At 43.4% G+C, this 13750-nt stretch overlaps 1 protein-coding gene across 1 annotated transcript; it reads right to left on the bottom strand.

The window, feature by feature from the left end:
- Nucleotides 1-11020: 11020 nt before the first annotated feature.
- On the bottom strand, nucleotides 11021-13719 carry TUSC1 (tumor suppressor candidate 1). Its single transcript, XM_001153427.6, has one exon. It carries the CDS (start codon nucleotides 12372-12374, stop codon nucleotides 11736-11738), a length of 639 nt encoding a protein of 212 aa, XP_001153427.2. The 5' UTR covers nucleotides 12375-13719; the 3' UTR covers nucleotides 11021-11735.
- Nucleotides 13720-13750: the final 31 nt, after the last annotated feature.

Here is a 13750-nt window from a genome sequence, read left to right as displayed (position 1 = left end):
ACAGGAATGTCCTATACAAAATTTACTAGCTGTATTTCCTTACTTATTTTAAATATAGAGCAACATCTGACGTTTTGTATTCATAAGAATGGTGCATAGGTGAATAAAAAAAGTCAGATTTTTTTTCAATCTACAAAGCAATCATTATATTTCCATTTTTAACTACATTATGTAGTTTCAAAAATACTATACTAAGACATAAAATATTTTAAAATTCTAAATAGATGACAGCCTCCATTTAAGGTGGTTGTCCATAAAAATCTGTTCTCTCATTCTTCCATTACAATGAAATTATAGCTGGACCAAAGATTACACAACTTAACTACATTTTTTAGTCTCCTTTGAAGTTAAATGGTGATGTAATGATGTTGTACTGACAGAACGTGAGGGGAGAGATTTATGCCATTTTCAGATCTGGGTATGCTGCCTCCCACTTATAGTTACTATTCTCATAAACTGAAACCTGGGTATGGTAATCTGTTTCTACCATGTAGATGAAGCAATGGCAAGGCAGAGGCACACTATAAAAGGAGTCTGAGACCCCAAATAATCATATGGGCACAGCTTCCTGACACCCTGAAGCACCCTAATTAGAGTATTTTGTTAGAGAAAAAATAGTTGTTTTTTACAGCAACTGAATTGTTGGGTTTCTTTTTATAGCAACAGAGTCTTCACCATAACTAATGGCAAAGCCATTAAGTTTAAAATACAATAGAGGTTGCACAGTTAAAATGATACAAATTAAAGTTAAAGAAAACACAGAAAAACGTAAGGCCAAGGAAATTGTGTATCAATTCTAATAGGGGCAAATAATGGATTGGATAAGAGAATTAAATGATTTAAGAAAAATGTTAGGCTTTACCCAATTATCAGGAATAAGATTAGCTTACTAAATACCACAATAAAACGACTTTTTAAAGCTTTTCAATATATATTATCACTTTTACACCAATGGAAAAGGATACTACGCATTGAAAATTCATGTGTGTGTGTGTGTGTGTCTGTATGCACACATACATATGTCTTTTGATTTTACATCTGAGTATTTTTCTAACTGATATTTCAGGAATCCATTACAAATAGAAAAAAAAAGAAAACACTATAAAGCCCCTGGTGAATATGAGATAGGTTGTTGTCAGAGTTCCTCCCTCAAATAACTCAGATTTTTAGGGTAGAATGCTTATCATTCAGACAAGAATCAAGGACCAACAAATTCACGGTTCTTCTTTCTCAAACTGTCTCTCAAGCACAACAGATGTTTGAGAATGTTGATTTAAAAACATACTTCGTTACCAACACATTTTCATGAAATATACAAAGACTACACTGGCAACTAAATAGATTCTCAGTATGAATTTTATACTAAGCATTATCTGCTTTGGATTAAACACAGTGTAATTTAATTCTGATAACGGAGGTATTATAATTATCTTAGTTTAAGGATTAAAATTTGAAATTTGATCATAATTCTTAGAAAGTCAGATGTGAGTGTAGTCTGTTTCCTTGATTTTTAATATTTACGTTGCATAAATATATTACATACTACTTGCATATCTGATGATACATAAGATAGATACTCAAAAATTAAGTTTATAGTAGAAAAAATTAGGATTTTTAATTTATCAATTCATCACTAAGTAGAAATATAAACAAATTTTGCCATTCATGAAGATTTTCCAAACATTTTGTGACAAATTCTCAGTAAAAATCTATCCTTTTGCTAAAAATCTAGCAAAAGAGAAAATGGTCTTTTGGCACTGGGATCAAGGGCATGCTGCTAATAATTTTTCAGTGTATACTGTTAATTTAATTTAGTAAATACCTTGATATTATCTTTATCATGGCAATATTTGTGAACTGACAAAACTATGTCTAAGAATATTTAAACATGACAAAAAATGTTTTCAAGTATTTTTCAAATATTCATAATATTCAAGATGTTTAGCAAAAAAGCTTATTCTACGATCTACGTAAGTACTCCTTTTATATTGCTTTCATTTCCTAATTTTTTTGTACTAGATATGATAAAGTGTACTTTTGTGAGTAGCAGCCATAAAAAATGTTTATTAAAAACATGCCAATCCCCCCTCACTAAATTCGTTTGCTAAGAAGACATACATTTTTGTCACTTATTTCTATAAACTGTAAGCCCTCTTTTCATTGCACAAGTAATCTGAAAGAATGAAAAGAAAATGTCATTGTAATAAGGTATGGTACACGGCAGTTTTTGTTTATTTTAGATCAAACTGGATCCTAGATCAAACTAAAATTTCTAGATTAGCGATAAATGTCCTGGTAACTTTTATTGCCCTTTGTTAATGAATAACACTTGACAACTAAGTAATGAAGAGGATATCATTGTATATCCTTTCTAAAATCAACTTCAGATTTTAAAGCCTCCTCTACAAGAGGCTTTTCTAAAAATCAACTTTACCCATTTCTTTAATTGCTACATATTGTGATATAACGAAACCTCTTTCACATTACTACATGATGCTTTATCAGTTATCAGCAGAGAACTTCATCAAACTTGAAATAGACATTAGCTTTAACCCAACCTATGAGCATTTTATTTTCAGAATTTGCAATGCCTTTTAGGAATTATGCTCAAAACTTACCCTCATTTGTGTGTGTGTGTGTGTGTGTGTGCACTTACATCCTATTATAAAAACGTTTTCACCAGTAACATTTACAATTTTTAGCATTCATTCATATGTACATATTTTAAGACAAAAAGTGTTTAAGAACTATGTAAACTAAATAATATGGTTGGTTGTTAAATATCCCCAATTTTGCGACAAGTGGTAATTATTTTTTAAACTTATATTTCATTATTCTTATTATATAGGTTTTTCTCTCTTCTATTTGCTTCTAAGTAGTAAAAAGTGTCAATTTATTCCAAATTTATTTATCTTTGCTAATACATGTAAAGTCATATAGAAGCAAGATACAGAAAGCAAGGGAAAAGTGTAAGAAAAATATGCATCTACAATTTTCACACTTTGGATTATAATTCTCACAGATATTGAACTTACTTTTGTCAGGCCTCTGAGCCCAAGCTAAGCCATCATATCCCCTGTGACCTGCATGTACACATCCAGATGGCCAGTTCCTGCCTCAACTGATGACATTCCACCACAAAACAGGTGAAAATGGCCTGTTCCTGCCTTAACTGATGACATTATCTTGTGAAATTCCTTCTCCTGGCTCATCCTGGCTCAAAAGCTCCCCTACTGAGCTCCTTGTGACCTCACTCCTGCCTGCCAGAGAACAATCCCCCTTTTTCCTTTACCTACCCAAATCCTATAAAACGGCCCCACTCGTATCTCCCTTCACTGATTCTCTTTTTGGACTCAGCCTGCCTGCACCCAGGTGAAATCAACAGCCTTACTGCTCACACAAAGCCTGTTTGGTGGTCTCTTCACACCGAAGCGCATGAAAGTTGGTGCTGTGACTCGGATGGGGGACCTCCCTTGGGAGATCAATCCCCTGTCCTCCTGCTCTTTGCTCCATGAAAAAGATCCACCTACGACCTCGGGTCCTCAGACCCACCAGCCCAAGGAACATCTCACCAATGTTAAATCGGGTAAGCGGCCTCTTCTTACTCTCTTCTCCAACCTTTTTCACTATCCCTCAACCACTTTCTCCTTTCAATCTTGGTGCTACCCTTCAATCTCTCCTTTCTCTTAATTTCCTTTCATTTTCTGGTAGAGACAAAGGAGACACGTTTTATCCGTGGACCCAAAACTCTGGCGCCAGTCACGGACTCAGGAAGGCAGCCTTCCCTTAGTGTTTAATCATTGCAGGGACGCCTCTGATTATTCACCTATGTTTCAGAGATGTCTGACCACCCAAGGATGCCTGCCTTCGTCCTTCACCCTTAGTGGCAAGTACTGCTTTTCTGGGGGGCAAGAACCCCCCAACCCCTTCTCTCCATGTCTCTACCCCTTCTCCACTTTTCTGGAGGGCAAGAACCCCCCAACCCCTTCTCCTTCACCCTTAGTGGCAAGTACCACTTTTCTAGGGGGCAAAAACCCCCCAACCCCTTCTCTCCATGTCTCTACCCCTTCTCTGCTTTTCTGGGGGCAAGAACCCCTGGATACATTATTTCCACACCCCGACCTCTTATCTCTGCACCCCGATCCCTTATTTCTACGCCTCGACCTCTTATCTCTGTGCCCCAACCCCCTTCCTGCTTTTCTGGAGGGTAAGAACCCCCAAACCCCTTCCCTCCGTGTCTCTACTCTCTCTTTTCTCTGGGCTTGCCTCCTTCGCTATGGGCAACCTTCCACCCTCCGTTCCTCCTCCTTCTCCCTTAGCCTGTGTTCTTAAGAACTTAAAACCTCTTCAACTCACACCTGACCTAAAACCTAAATGCCTTATTTTCTTCTGCAATGCCGCTTGACCCCAATACAAACTCGACAGTGGTTCCCAATAGCCAGAAAACGGCACTTTCAATTTTTCCATCCTACGAGATCTAAATAATTCTTGTCATAAAATAGGCAAACGGTCTGAGATGCCTGACGTCCAGGCATTCTTTTACACATCGGTCCCTCCCTAGTCTCTGTTCCCAGTGCAACTTGTCCCAAATCTTCCTTCTTTCCCTCCCACCTGTCCCTTCAGTCCCAACCCCAAGCATCGCTGAGTCTTTCTAATCTTCCTTTTCTACAGAGCCATCTGACCTCTCCCCTCCTCGCCAGGCCGAGCTAAGTCCCAATTCTTCCTCAGCCTCTGCTCCTCCACCCTACAATCCTTTTATCACCTCCCCTCCTGAAACCTGGTCCCGCTTACAGTTTCCTTCCGTGACTAGCCCTCCCCCACCTGCCCAGCAATTTCACCTTAAAAAGGTGGCTGGAGCTAGAGGCATAGTCAAGGTTAATGCTCCCTTTTCTTTATCCCAAATCAGATAGCATTTAGGCTCTTTTTCATCAAATATAAAAATCCAGCCCAGTTCATGGATCGTTTGGCAGCAACCCTGAGATGCTTTACAGACCTAGGCCCTAAAAGGTCAAAAGGCCGTCTTATTCTTAATATATATTTTATTACCCAATCTGCTCCCGACATTCAATAAAACTCCAAAAATTAAATTCCGGCCCTCAAATCCCACAACAGGAATTAATTAACCTCACCTTCAAGGTGTACAATAATAGAGTAGAGGCAGCCAAGTAGCAATGTATTTCTGAGTTGCAATTCCTTACCTCCACTGTGAGACAAACCCCAGCCACATCTCCAGCACACAAGAACTCCAAATGCCCAAACCGCAGCTGCAAGGGGTTCCTCCAGAACCTCCACCCTCAAGAGCTTGCTATAAGTGTGAGAAATCTGGCCAATGGGCCAAGGAATGCCCACAGCCCGGGATTCCTCCTAAGCCGTGTCCCATCTGTGCGGGAACCCACTGAAAATCAGACTGTTCAACTCACCTGGCAGCCGCTCCCAGAGCCCCTGGAACTCTGGCCCAAGGCTCTCTGACTCCTTCCCAGATCTTCTCAGCTTAGCAGCTGAAGACTGACACTGCCCGATTGCCTCGGAAGCCTACAGGACCATCACAGACGCTCTAGGTAACTCTCACAGTGGAAGGTAAGTCTGTCCCCTTCTTAATCAATACGGAGGCTACCCACTCCACATTACCTTCTTTTCAAGGGCCTGTTTCCCTTGCCTCCATAACTGTTGTGGGTATTGACGGCCAGGCTTCTAAACCTCTTAAAAACTCCCCAACTCTGGTGCCAACTTAGATATACTCTTTCAAGCACTCCTTTTAGTTATCCCACCTGCGCAGTTTCCTTATTAGGCCGAGACACTTTAATTATCTGCTTCGCTGACTATTCCTGGGCTACAGCCACACCTCATTGCCGCCTTTTCCCCCAGTTCAAAGCCTCTTTCACATCCTTCCCTTGTATCTCCCCACCTTAACCCACAAGTATAGGACCCTCTACTCCCTCCTTAGCGACCGTCATGCACCCCTTACCATCCCATTAAAACCTAATCACCCTTACCCTGCTCAATGCCAATATCCCATCCCACAGCATGCTTTAAAAGGATTAAAGCCTGTTACCACTCGTGTGCTACAGCATGGCCTTTTAAAGCCTGTAAACTCCCCTTACAATTCCATTTCACCTGTCCTAAAACCAGACAAGCCTTACAGGTTAGTTCAGGATCTGCACCTTATCAACGAAACTGTTTTGCCTATCCACCCCGTGGTGCCAAAACCATATACTCTCCTATCCTCAATACCTCTCTCTACAACCCATTATTCTGTTCTGGATCTCAAACATGCTTTCTTTACTATTCCTTTGCACCCTTCATCCCAGCCTCTCTTCGCTTTCACTTGGACTGACCCTGACACCCATTAGGCTCAGCAAATTACCTGAGCTGTACTGCCGCAAGGCTTCACAGACAGCCCCCTTTACTTCAGTCAAGCCAAAATTTCTTCCTCATCTGTTACCTATCTCGGCATAATTCTCATAAAAACACACGTGCTCTCCCTGCTGATCATGTCCGAGTAATCTCCCAAACCTCAATCCCTTATAAAACAACAACTCCTTTCCTTCCTAGGCATGGTTAGCACAGTCAGAATTCTTACACAAGAGCCGGGACCGCACCCTGTAGCCTTTCTGTCCAAACAACTTTGACCTTACTGTTTTAGCCTAGCCCTCATGTCTGTGTGCAGTGGCTGCCACTGCTTTAATACTTTCAGAGGCCCTAAAAATCACAAACTGTGCTCAACTCACTCTACATTTCTCATAACTTCCAAAATCTCTTTTCTTCCTCATACCTGACGCGTATACTTTCTGCTCCCCGGCTCCTTCAGCTGTACTCACTCTTTGTAAAGTCTCCCACAATTACCATTGTTCCTGGCACGGACTTCAATCTGGCCTCCCACATTATTCTGGTTAACACACCTGACCCTCATGACTGTATCTCTCTGATCCACCTGACATTCACCCCATTTCCCCGTATTTCCTTCTTTCCTTTTTCTCACCCTGATCACATTTAGTTTATTGGTGGCAGTTCCACCAGGCCTAATCGCCACTCACCAGCAAAGGCAGGCTATGCTACAGTATCTTCCACATCTATCTTTGAGGCTACCGCTTTGCCCCCCTCCACTACCTCTCAGCAAGCCGAATAAGTTGCCTTAACTCAAGTCCTCACTCTTGAAAAAGGACTACGCGTCAATATTTATACTGACTCTAAATATGCCTTTCATATTCTGCACCATCATGCTGTTATATTGGCTGAAGGAGGTTTCCTCACTACGCAAGGGTCCTCCATCATTAATGCTTCTTTAATAAAAACTCTGCTCAAGGCCGTTTTACTTCCAAAGGAAGCTGGAGTCATTCACTGCAAAGGCCATCAAAAGGCGTCAGATCCCATTGCTCTAGGCAACACTTATGCTGATAAGGTGGCTAGACAAGCAGCTAGATTTCCAACTTCTGTACTTCACGGCCAGTTTTCCTCCTTCATATCCGTCACTCCCACCTACTCCTCCGCTGAAACTTCCACCTATCAATCTCTTTTCCACACAAGGCAAATGGTTCTTAGACCAAGGAAAATATCTCCTTCCAGCCTCACAGGCCCATTCTATTCTTTCGTCATTTCATAACCTCTTCCATGTAGGTTAGAAGCTGCTAGCCTGTCTCTTAGAACCTCTCATTTCCTTTCCGTCCTGGAAATCTATCCTCAAGGAAATCACTTCTCAGTGTTCCATCTGCTATTCTAATACCCCTCAGGGATTGTTCAGGCCTCCTCCCTTTCCTACACATCAAGCTCGGGGATTTGCCCCTGCCCAGGACTAGCAAATTGACTTTACTCACATGCCCCGAGTCAGAAAACTAAAATACCTCTTAGTCTAGGTAGACACTTTCACTGGATGGGTAGAGGCCTTTCCCACAGTGTCTGAGAAGGCCACCACTGTCATTTCTTCCCTTCTGTCAGACATAATTCCTCGGTTTGGCCTTCCCACCTCTATACAGTCCGATAGCAGACTGGCCTTTATTAGTCAAATCAGCCAAGCATTTTTTCAGGCTCTTGGTATTCAGTGAAACCTTTATATCCCTTACGGTCCTCAGTCTTCAGGAAAGGTAGAACGGACTAATAGTCTTTTAAAAACACACCTCACCAAGCTCAGCCACCAACTTAAAAAGGACTGGACAATACTTTTACCACTTTGCCTTCTCAGAATTCAGGCCTGTCCTCAGAATGCTACAAGGTACAGCCCATTTGAGCTCCTGTATAGACGCTTCTTTTTATTTGGCCCCAGTCTCATTCCAGGCACCAGACCAACTTAGACTGTGCCCCAAAAAACTTGTCATCCCTACTATCTTCTGTCTAGTCATACTCCTATTCACCATTTTCAACTACTCATACATGCCCTGCTCTTGTTTACACTGCCAGTTTACACTGTTTCTCCAAGCCATCACAGCGGATATCCCCTGGTGCTATCCCCAAACTGCCACTCTTAACTCTTAAAGTAAATAAATAATCTTTGCTGGCAGGACTATGCTGAATCTCCTTAGGCACTCTCTAATTAAATGTCCTAGCTCCTCCCAAATCTTAGACCTTTAATACCTGTTTTTCTCCTTCTCTTATTCCATTTTTCAATTCATACAAAACCGTATCCAGGCCATCACCAATAATTCTAAATGACAAATGTTTCTTCTAACAACCCCACAATATCACCCCTTACCACAAAATCTTCCTTCAGCTTAATCTCTCCCAATCTAGGTTCCCACGCCACCTCTAATCCCACTGGAAGTAGCCCTGAGAAACATCGCCTATTATCTCTCCATACCACCCCTAAAAATGTTCACTGTCCCAACACTTTACCACTATTTCATTTTATGTTTCTTATTAATATGAGAAGTCAGGAATGTCAGGCCTCTGAGCCCAAGCTAAGCCATCATATCCCCTGTGACCTGCAGGTACACATCCAGATGGCCAGTTCCTGCCTTAACTGATGACATTCCACCACAAAACAAGTGAAAATGGCCTGTTCCTGCCTTAACTGATGACATTATCTTGTGAAATTCCGTCTCCTGGCTCATCCTGGCTCAAAAGCTCCCCTACTGACCACCTTGTGACCCCCACCCCTGCCTGCCAGAGAATAACCCCCCTTTTTCCTTTACCTACCCAAATCCTATAAAACAGCCCCACCCCTATCTCCCTTCACTGACTCTCTTTTCGGACTCAGCCCACCTGCACCCAGGTGAAATAAACAGCCTTGCTGCTCACACAAAGCCTGTTTGGTGGTCTCTTCACACGGACGTGCATGAAAACTTTGAAGCAGGCATTTTGCTGTATTATCTCAATAACATTTTTATAACATGTTGAGGTAGATCTTATGTTCATTTTACAAATGAGAATACTAAGATTTGGAGAGCTTAACCAATTTAAGCCTGAAGTTACAATGTAATAGCAGGAAGGTGGACAAACATTTTTTCCGTTCTCCAATTCCTACTGCCTCCTAAACATGTTTTACAGACATGGATCTCTTAACAATGGGACATGCTCTGAGAAATGCATCACTAGGCAATTTCTTTGTTATGTGAACATTACAGTGTACCTACACAAACTTAGAAGGTATAGCTTACTACATACCTAGGCTATATGGTAGAGCCTATTCCTGCTAGGGTACAAATTTGGAAGCATGTTATTCTACTGAATACTGCTGGCAATTACAACGCAATGGTAGTTGTGTATTTAAACATGTCTACACATAGAAAAGGTACAATAAAAATAACAGTATTATAATCTTACGGGACCATCATCATATAAGCAGCGCATTCCTGACTGAAATGTTGGTTAGGCAGTACATCACTGTATTTCTTTCATTCATAGAAAATGAAGTGAAGGGGAATATAATTTATTTTCATATACCTACCTCTTCTCAACAAGTTCCTTATATTTTTTGGCCATAGGGGAAGATTCTAATGTTCACATCTGAATATCAATTACCTTTAAGCAAAATACAGTGTCTTCATAACCCAGAACTTGAAAAATCACAAAACTTGTTTTCCTGGTACATGGTGTCAGGCCTCTGAGCCCAAGCTAAGCCATCATGTCCCCTGTGACCCACATGTACACATCCAGATGGCTGGTTCTTTCCTTAACTGATGACATTCCACCACAAAACAAGTGAAAATGGCCTGTTCCTGCCTTAACTGATGACATTATCTTGTGAAATTCCTTCTCCTGGCTCATCCTGGCTCAAAAGCTCCCCTGCTGAGCACCTCGTGACCCCCACTCCTGTCTGCCAGAGAACAACCCCCCTTTGACTGTAATTTTCCTTTACCTACCCAAAACTTATAAAACGGCCCCACCCCTATATCTCCCTTCACTGACTCTCTTTTCGGACTCAGCCTGCCTGCACCCAGGTGAAATAAACAGCCTTGTTGCTCACACAAAGCCTGTTTGGTGGTCTCTTCACACGGACACGACTGAAACATTGTTTTGTAATATATAATATTTAAAACTTCTGGACTATGCCATAACTAGTATATTTTATTCACTTGACAATTCTATTCATGATTTTTTCCCCTGAAATGTTTTCCATCATTGAAACACTCTTGGACCTATGATTTTTTATCAGGCACAATGGTATCCTCTTCATTACTTAGTTGGCAAAAGTGTTATTAACGAAGCGCAATAAAAGTAATTTTAGGACATTTATTGCTAAACTAGTCACTTTTTTGTGCCATTGAAATAACAACTGAGACTTAAATTACTTTGTTAGGGGAACTTTTGATATACAAGTAATTTATAATTTCTTAAAAGTCCTTAGTCAAAATAAGGCAAATTATCTACGTACTAATTAAGCTAATTGAACATTAAAGATTAAAATAACTTTTAGACTACCTAATCTTTAGATTATTTTAAAAGATCACTGTTACATGAAGCTAAAAGAACATGATAGTTTACTAAGGACAACTAAAACCAGATTTAAATTAGTATATTCATAAAGGTATCTTTGAAAAAATATAAAAATGTAACACACTTCAAATAATACTCGCCGGAACCTTTCAGATAATTTTTAATGCACCAGATTTATTTACCATTTCAAAAGGTCACGATATAGGCAGATACCTTCAAAATTCTCTGGGGGCAAACAAATCAGTATATATTAGATGTACAGGGACTGCAGCCAAGACAGGCATGAGTTCCTAGGTTATAAATATCATCTTTATAAAAAGTGGGTATTTTATAGGACATCCAAGTAACACCGACTTATAAAAGCAAACACTGTACTTAAAATGTTGGCCACATATGAAAGAATAGCTGAAGGCTTTAGGGGATTGAAGAATGGATAAACTCAACCAACTAAAAACACATTACTCATCCCTCAGAACCAAAATACAGGAAAAAAAAAAAATACAACAGGTTCGCACAACATCCAGAAAAGTTCAGGGAATATGAAGTGTTTCTTGGCACCCAGTTCTTGCTGTTTTAAAATCCGTCCCTTCGTTGTTGGCTAGGCCTCTCTCCAGGGAAACTAGCCGGGGCAAGAGGCAGGGGAACTGTACATGTGGGAGGTCCTGAGGGCCCTTGCACCCACTCGACCTCCGCCAAGCGGATGGCCAAGCTCCACCCGGAAGTGTCCACTGGTGGGGGCGGGAAGGCACCGTAGTCCTAGGTATCCGCGGGCAGGGCGCGGGCCAGGGCGTGCGCGAGGTGGGGGGTAGCTGGGAACGGAGGAGGAGGGGCCCGCGCGAGGCTCCGCCTCTCTCCGGCTGCGGCCTCGGCTACAGCCAGGGCCCAGAGGGTTCCGAGTCCCGGGAGCGGAGGTCGGAGTCGGGTTCCTGTAGAGGCTGCTCCTCCTTGTCCCCGCTCGGACGTGGTCCCCGCTGCTCGAGGTGCAGCTGCAGCAGGGCCCGGCGGTACATGGCCTCCAGCTTCTCAAGTCGGGCCCTCAGGGCCCTGGGGCTGCCCGGCTCGTCCTCTCGGCCGCTGTCTCTAGCCCTCCGGTTCGTGCTGGCCTCTTCAGGGACCCGGCGCGCCTCCGCGGGCGTCCCGTCGCCGCCTTCGCCGGGGAGCCGCAAAGCCTGACGGAAGAGGCTGCGGTTCTCGCGCTTCAGCCGCCGGTTCTCGAGCCGCAGCCGGGCGTTCTCCTGACGCAACCGCGCGTTCTGCCGGTCCCACTCATCCCGCGCACGGATGGCCTCCAAGTGGCTCGCCGCCAGGTCGGCAAACCGCTCCTCCAGCTGCTGTCGGGCGCCGTCCGCGCGGCCTCGCCAGCCCACGCCGCCGCCGCCGCCGCTGGGGCTGCCCCCACCACGAGCCCGGCCGGAGCGGCCTGGCCCTCGGCTGCCCGCAGCACCGTCCCCGCAGCAGCAACTCCCGCGCCTAGTGGCGCCACCACGCATGCGCCACATCGGTCCCATCCCAACCGCGCCGCCAGCCCCGTGGGCTGAGGGGCCGCGCGGCCAGGCGCGGGCAAGTTCGGGGCCGGCAGGGCGGCCGGGGTGACGACGGAGGAGGAGAGGAGGTCGCGGGCGGCGGCTGCTGGCTTAGAGCCAAAGGAGGCCGGGAATTTGCCCAGACTGAGGCGTGTCCTGTCTCCTGTGGTGGAGCTGCCCCCTGGGCCTGCTATCTCCAGGCTGCGCTGACACACAATTCCCCCGGGGAGTGCTTTGCTGTTCAGCCCTCCGGCTGCGCGGGAAAAAGCGTGTATCCTCAGCTGAGTTGTGCCAGGGCGCTTCCCTGCAGGCCTGGGCACTGCAGGAACTAGCCGTCCTCGCCCGCTCCGGAGTGCAACCACCAGTGGTTACTTTGCTCTTTACACGGCGTTCTCAAAACTAATGATAATAGAATGATCAGTTCTGAGACAGAGCTATGGGGCAAGTTGAAAAGCTCTAAGTACTTCATTTAAAACCCAGTGGTTTAACCCACCCCTATGTTTAATAAAACATTAAAGAGAATTGGGCTGAGTACCTGTCATGGGGTTTCCCAGCGGAAACACCTGGCTCTCCAAAGAATGCAGTCAATTCCCAATTTGTGAACAGCCAGGAATTCACTCTGTAAATTGTTCAGAACGCTATAGAAACTAGGTCATACTTAGTTGATTTGTTCAGGCCAACCCCCAAAACCTATGAAACAAGAAGTGCTCTGTTTATTGAAGAAACTGAATACTTCGTTCCAAAGTTTCTGGGATCAAGGATGTACATCTCATTGAATGAATCATTCCTTCTTGTAGGGTCTCAACCTACATAGTAACGGGATTATTGCAAAGTAATTTAAGGATTAGGTACTGACGCCAGAATCTCTTGAGCAAGTATGCCCTAGCAAGAATCTACATGTCTAACAAGGTCCCAGAGAATTCTCAGGATAACCAAAATTTCCAAACCACTGGAGCAAGTAACGAACAAGAAAAACATATAAGTACATACATAGGGTCTTCATTGACAAGTACAAATAAGGGGAAAATATTTACTCAATTTTTTTGTACTTTTATTTTGTTAGGCAAGATCTTAAGAGACCACAACACCAAATGTGTTCTCAATTATCTCATTTTATAACATGAAAGATATAATTTTGGAATTTCAAAAAATATAAATTTAGTTTTAAGAAGGACCACATTCCAGGCCGGGCGTGGTGGCTCACGCCTGTAATCCTAGCACTTTGGGAGGCCGAGGCGGGAGGATCACAAGGTCAGGAGATCAAGACCATCCTGGCTAACACAATGAAACCCCGTCTCTACTAAAAATACAAAAATTAGCCGGGCATGGTGGCACGCGCCTGTAGTCTCAGCTACTCGGGA

This window comes from Pan troglodytes, chromosome 11 (assembly GCF_028858775.2).
Source record: "Pan troglodytes isolate AG18354 chromosome 11, NHGRI_mPanTro3-v2.0_pri, whole genome shotgun sequence".
Lineage (NCBI taxonomy): Eukaryota > Metazoa > Chordata > Mammalia > Primates > Hominidae > Pan > Pan troglodytes.
The sequence above is the reverse complement of the archived record's forward strand: the minus strand, read 5'-3'. Positions and strand labels throughout refer to the sequence as shown.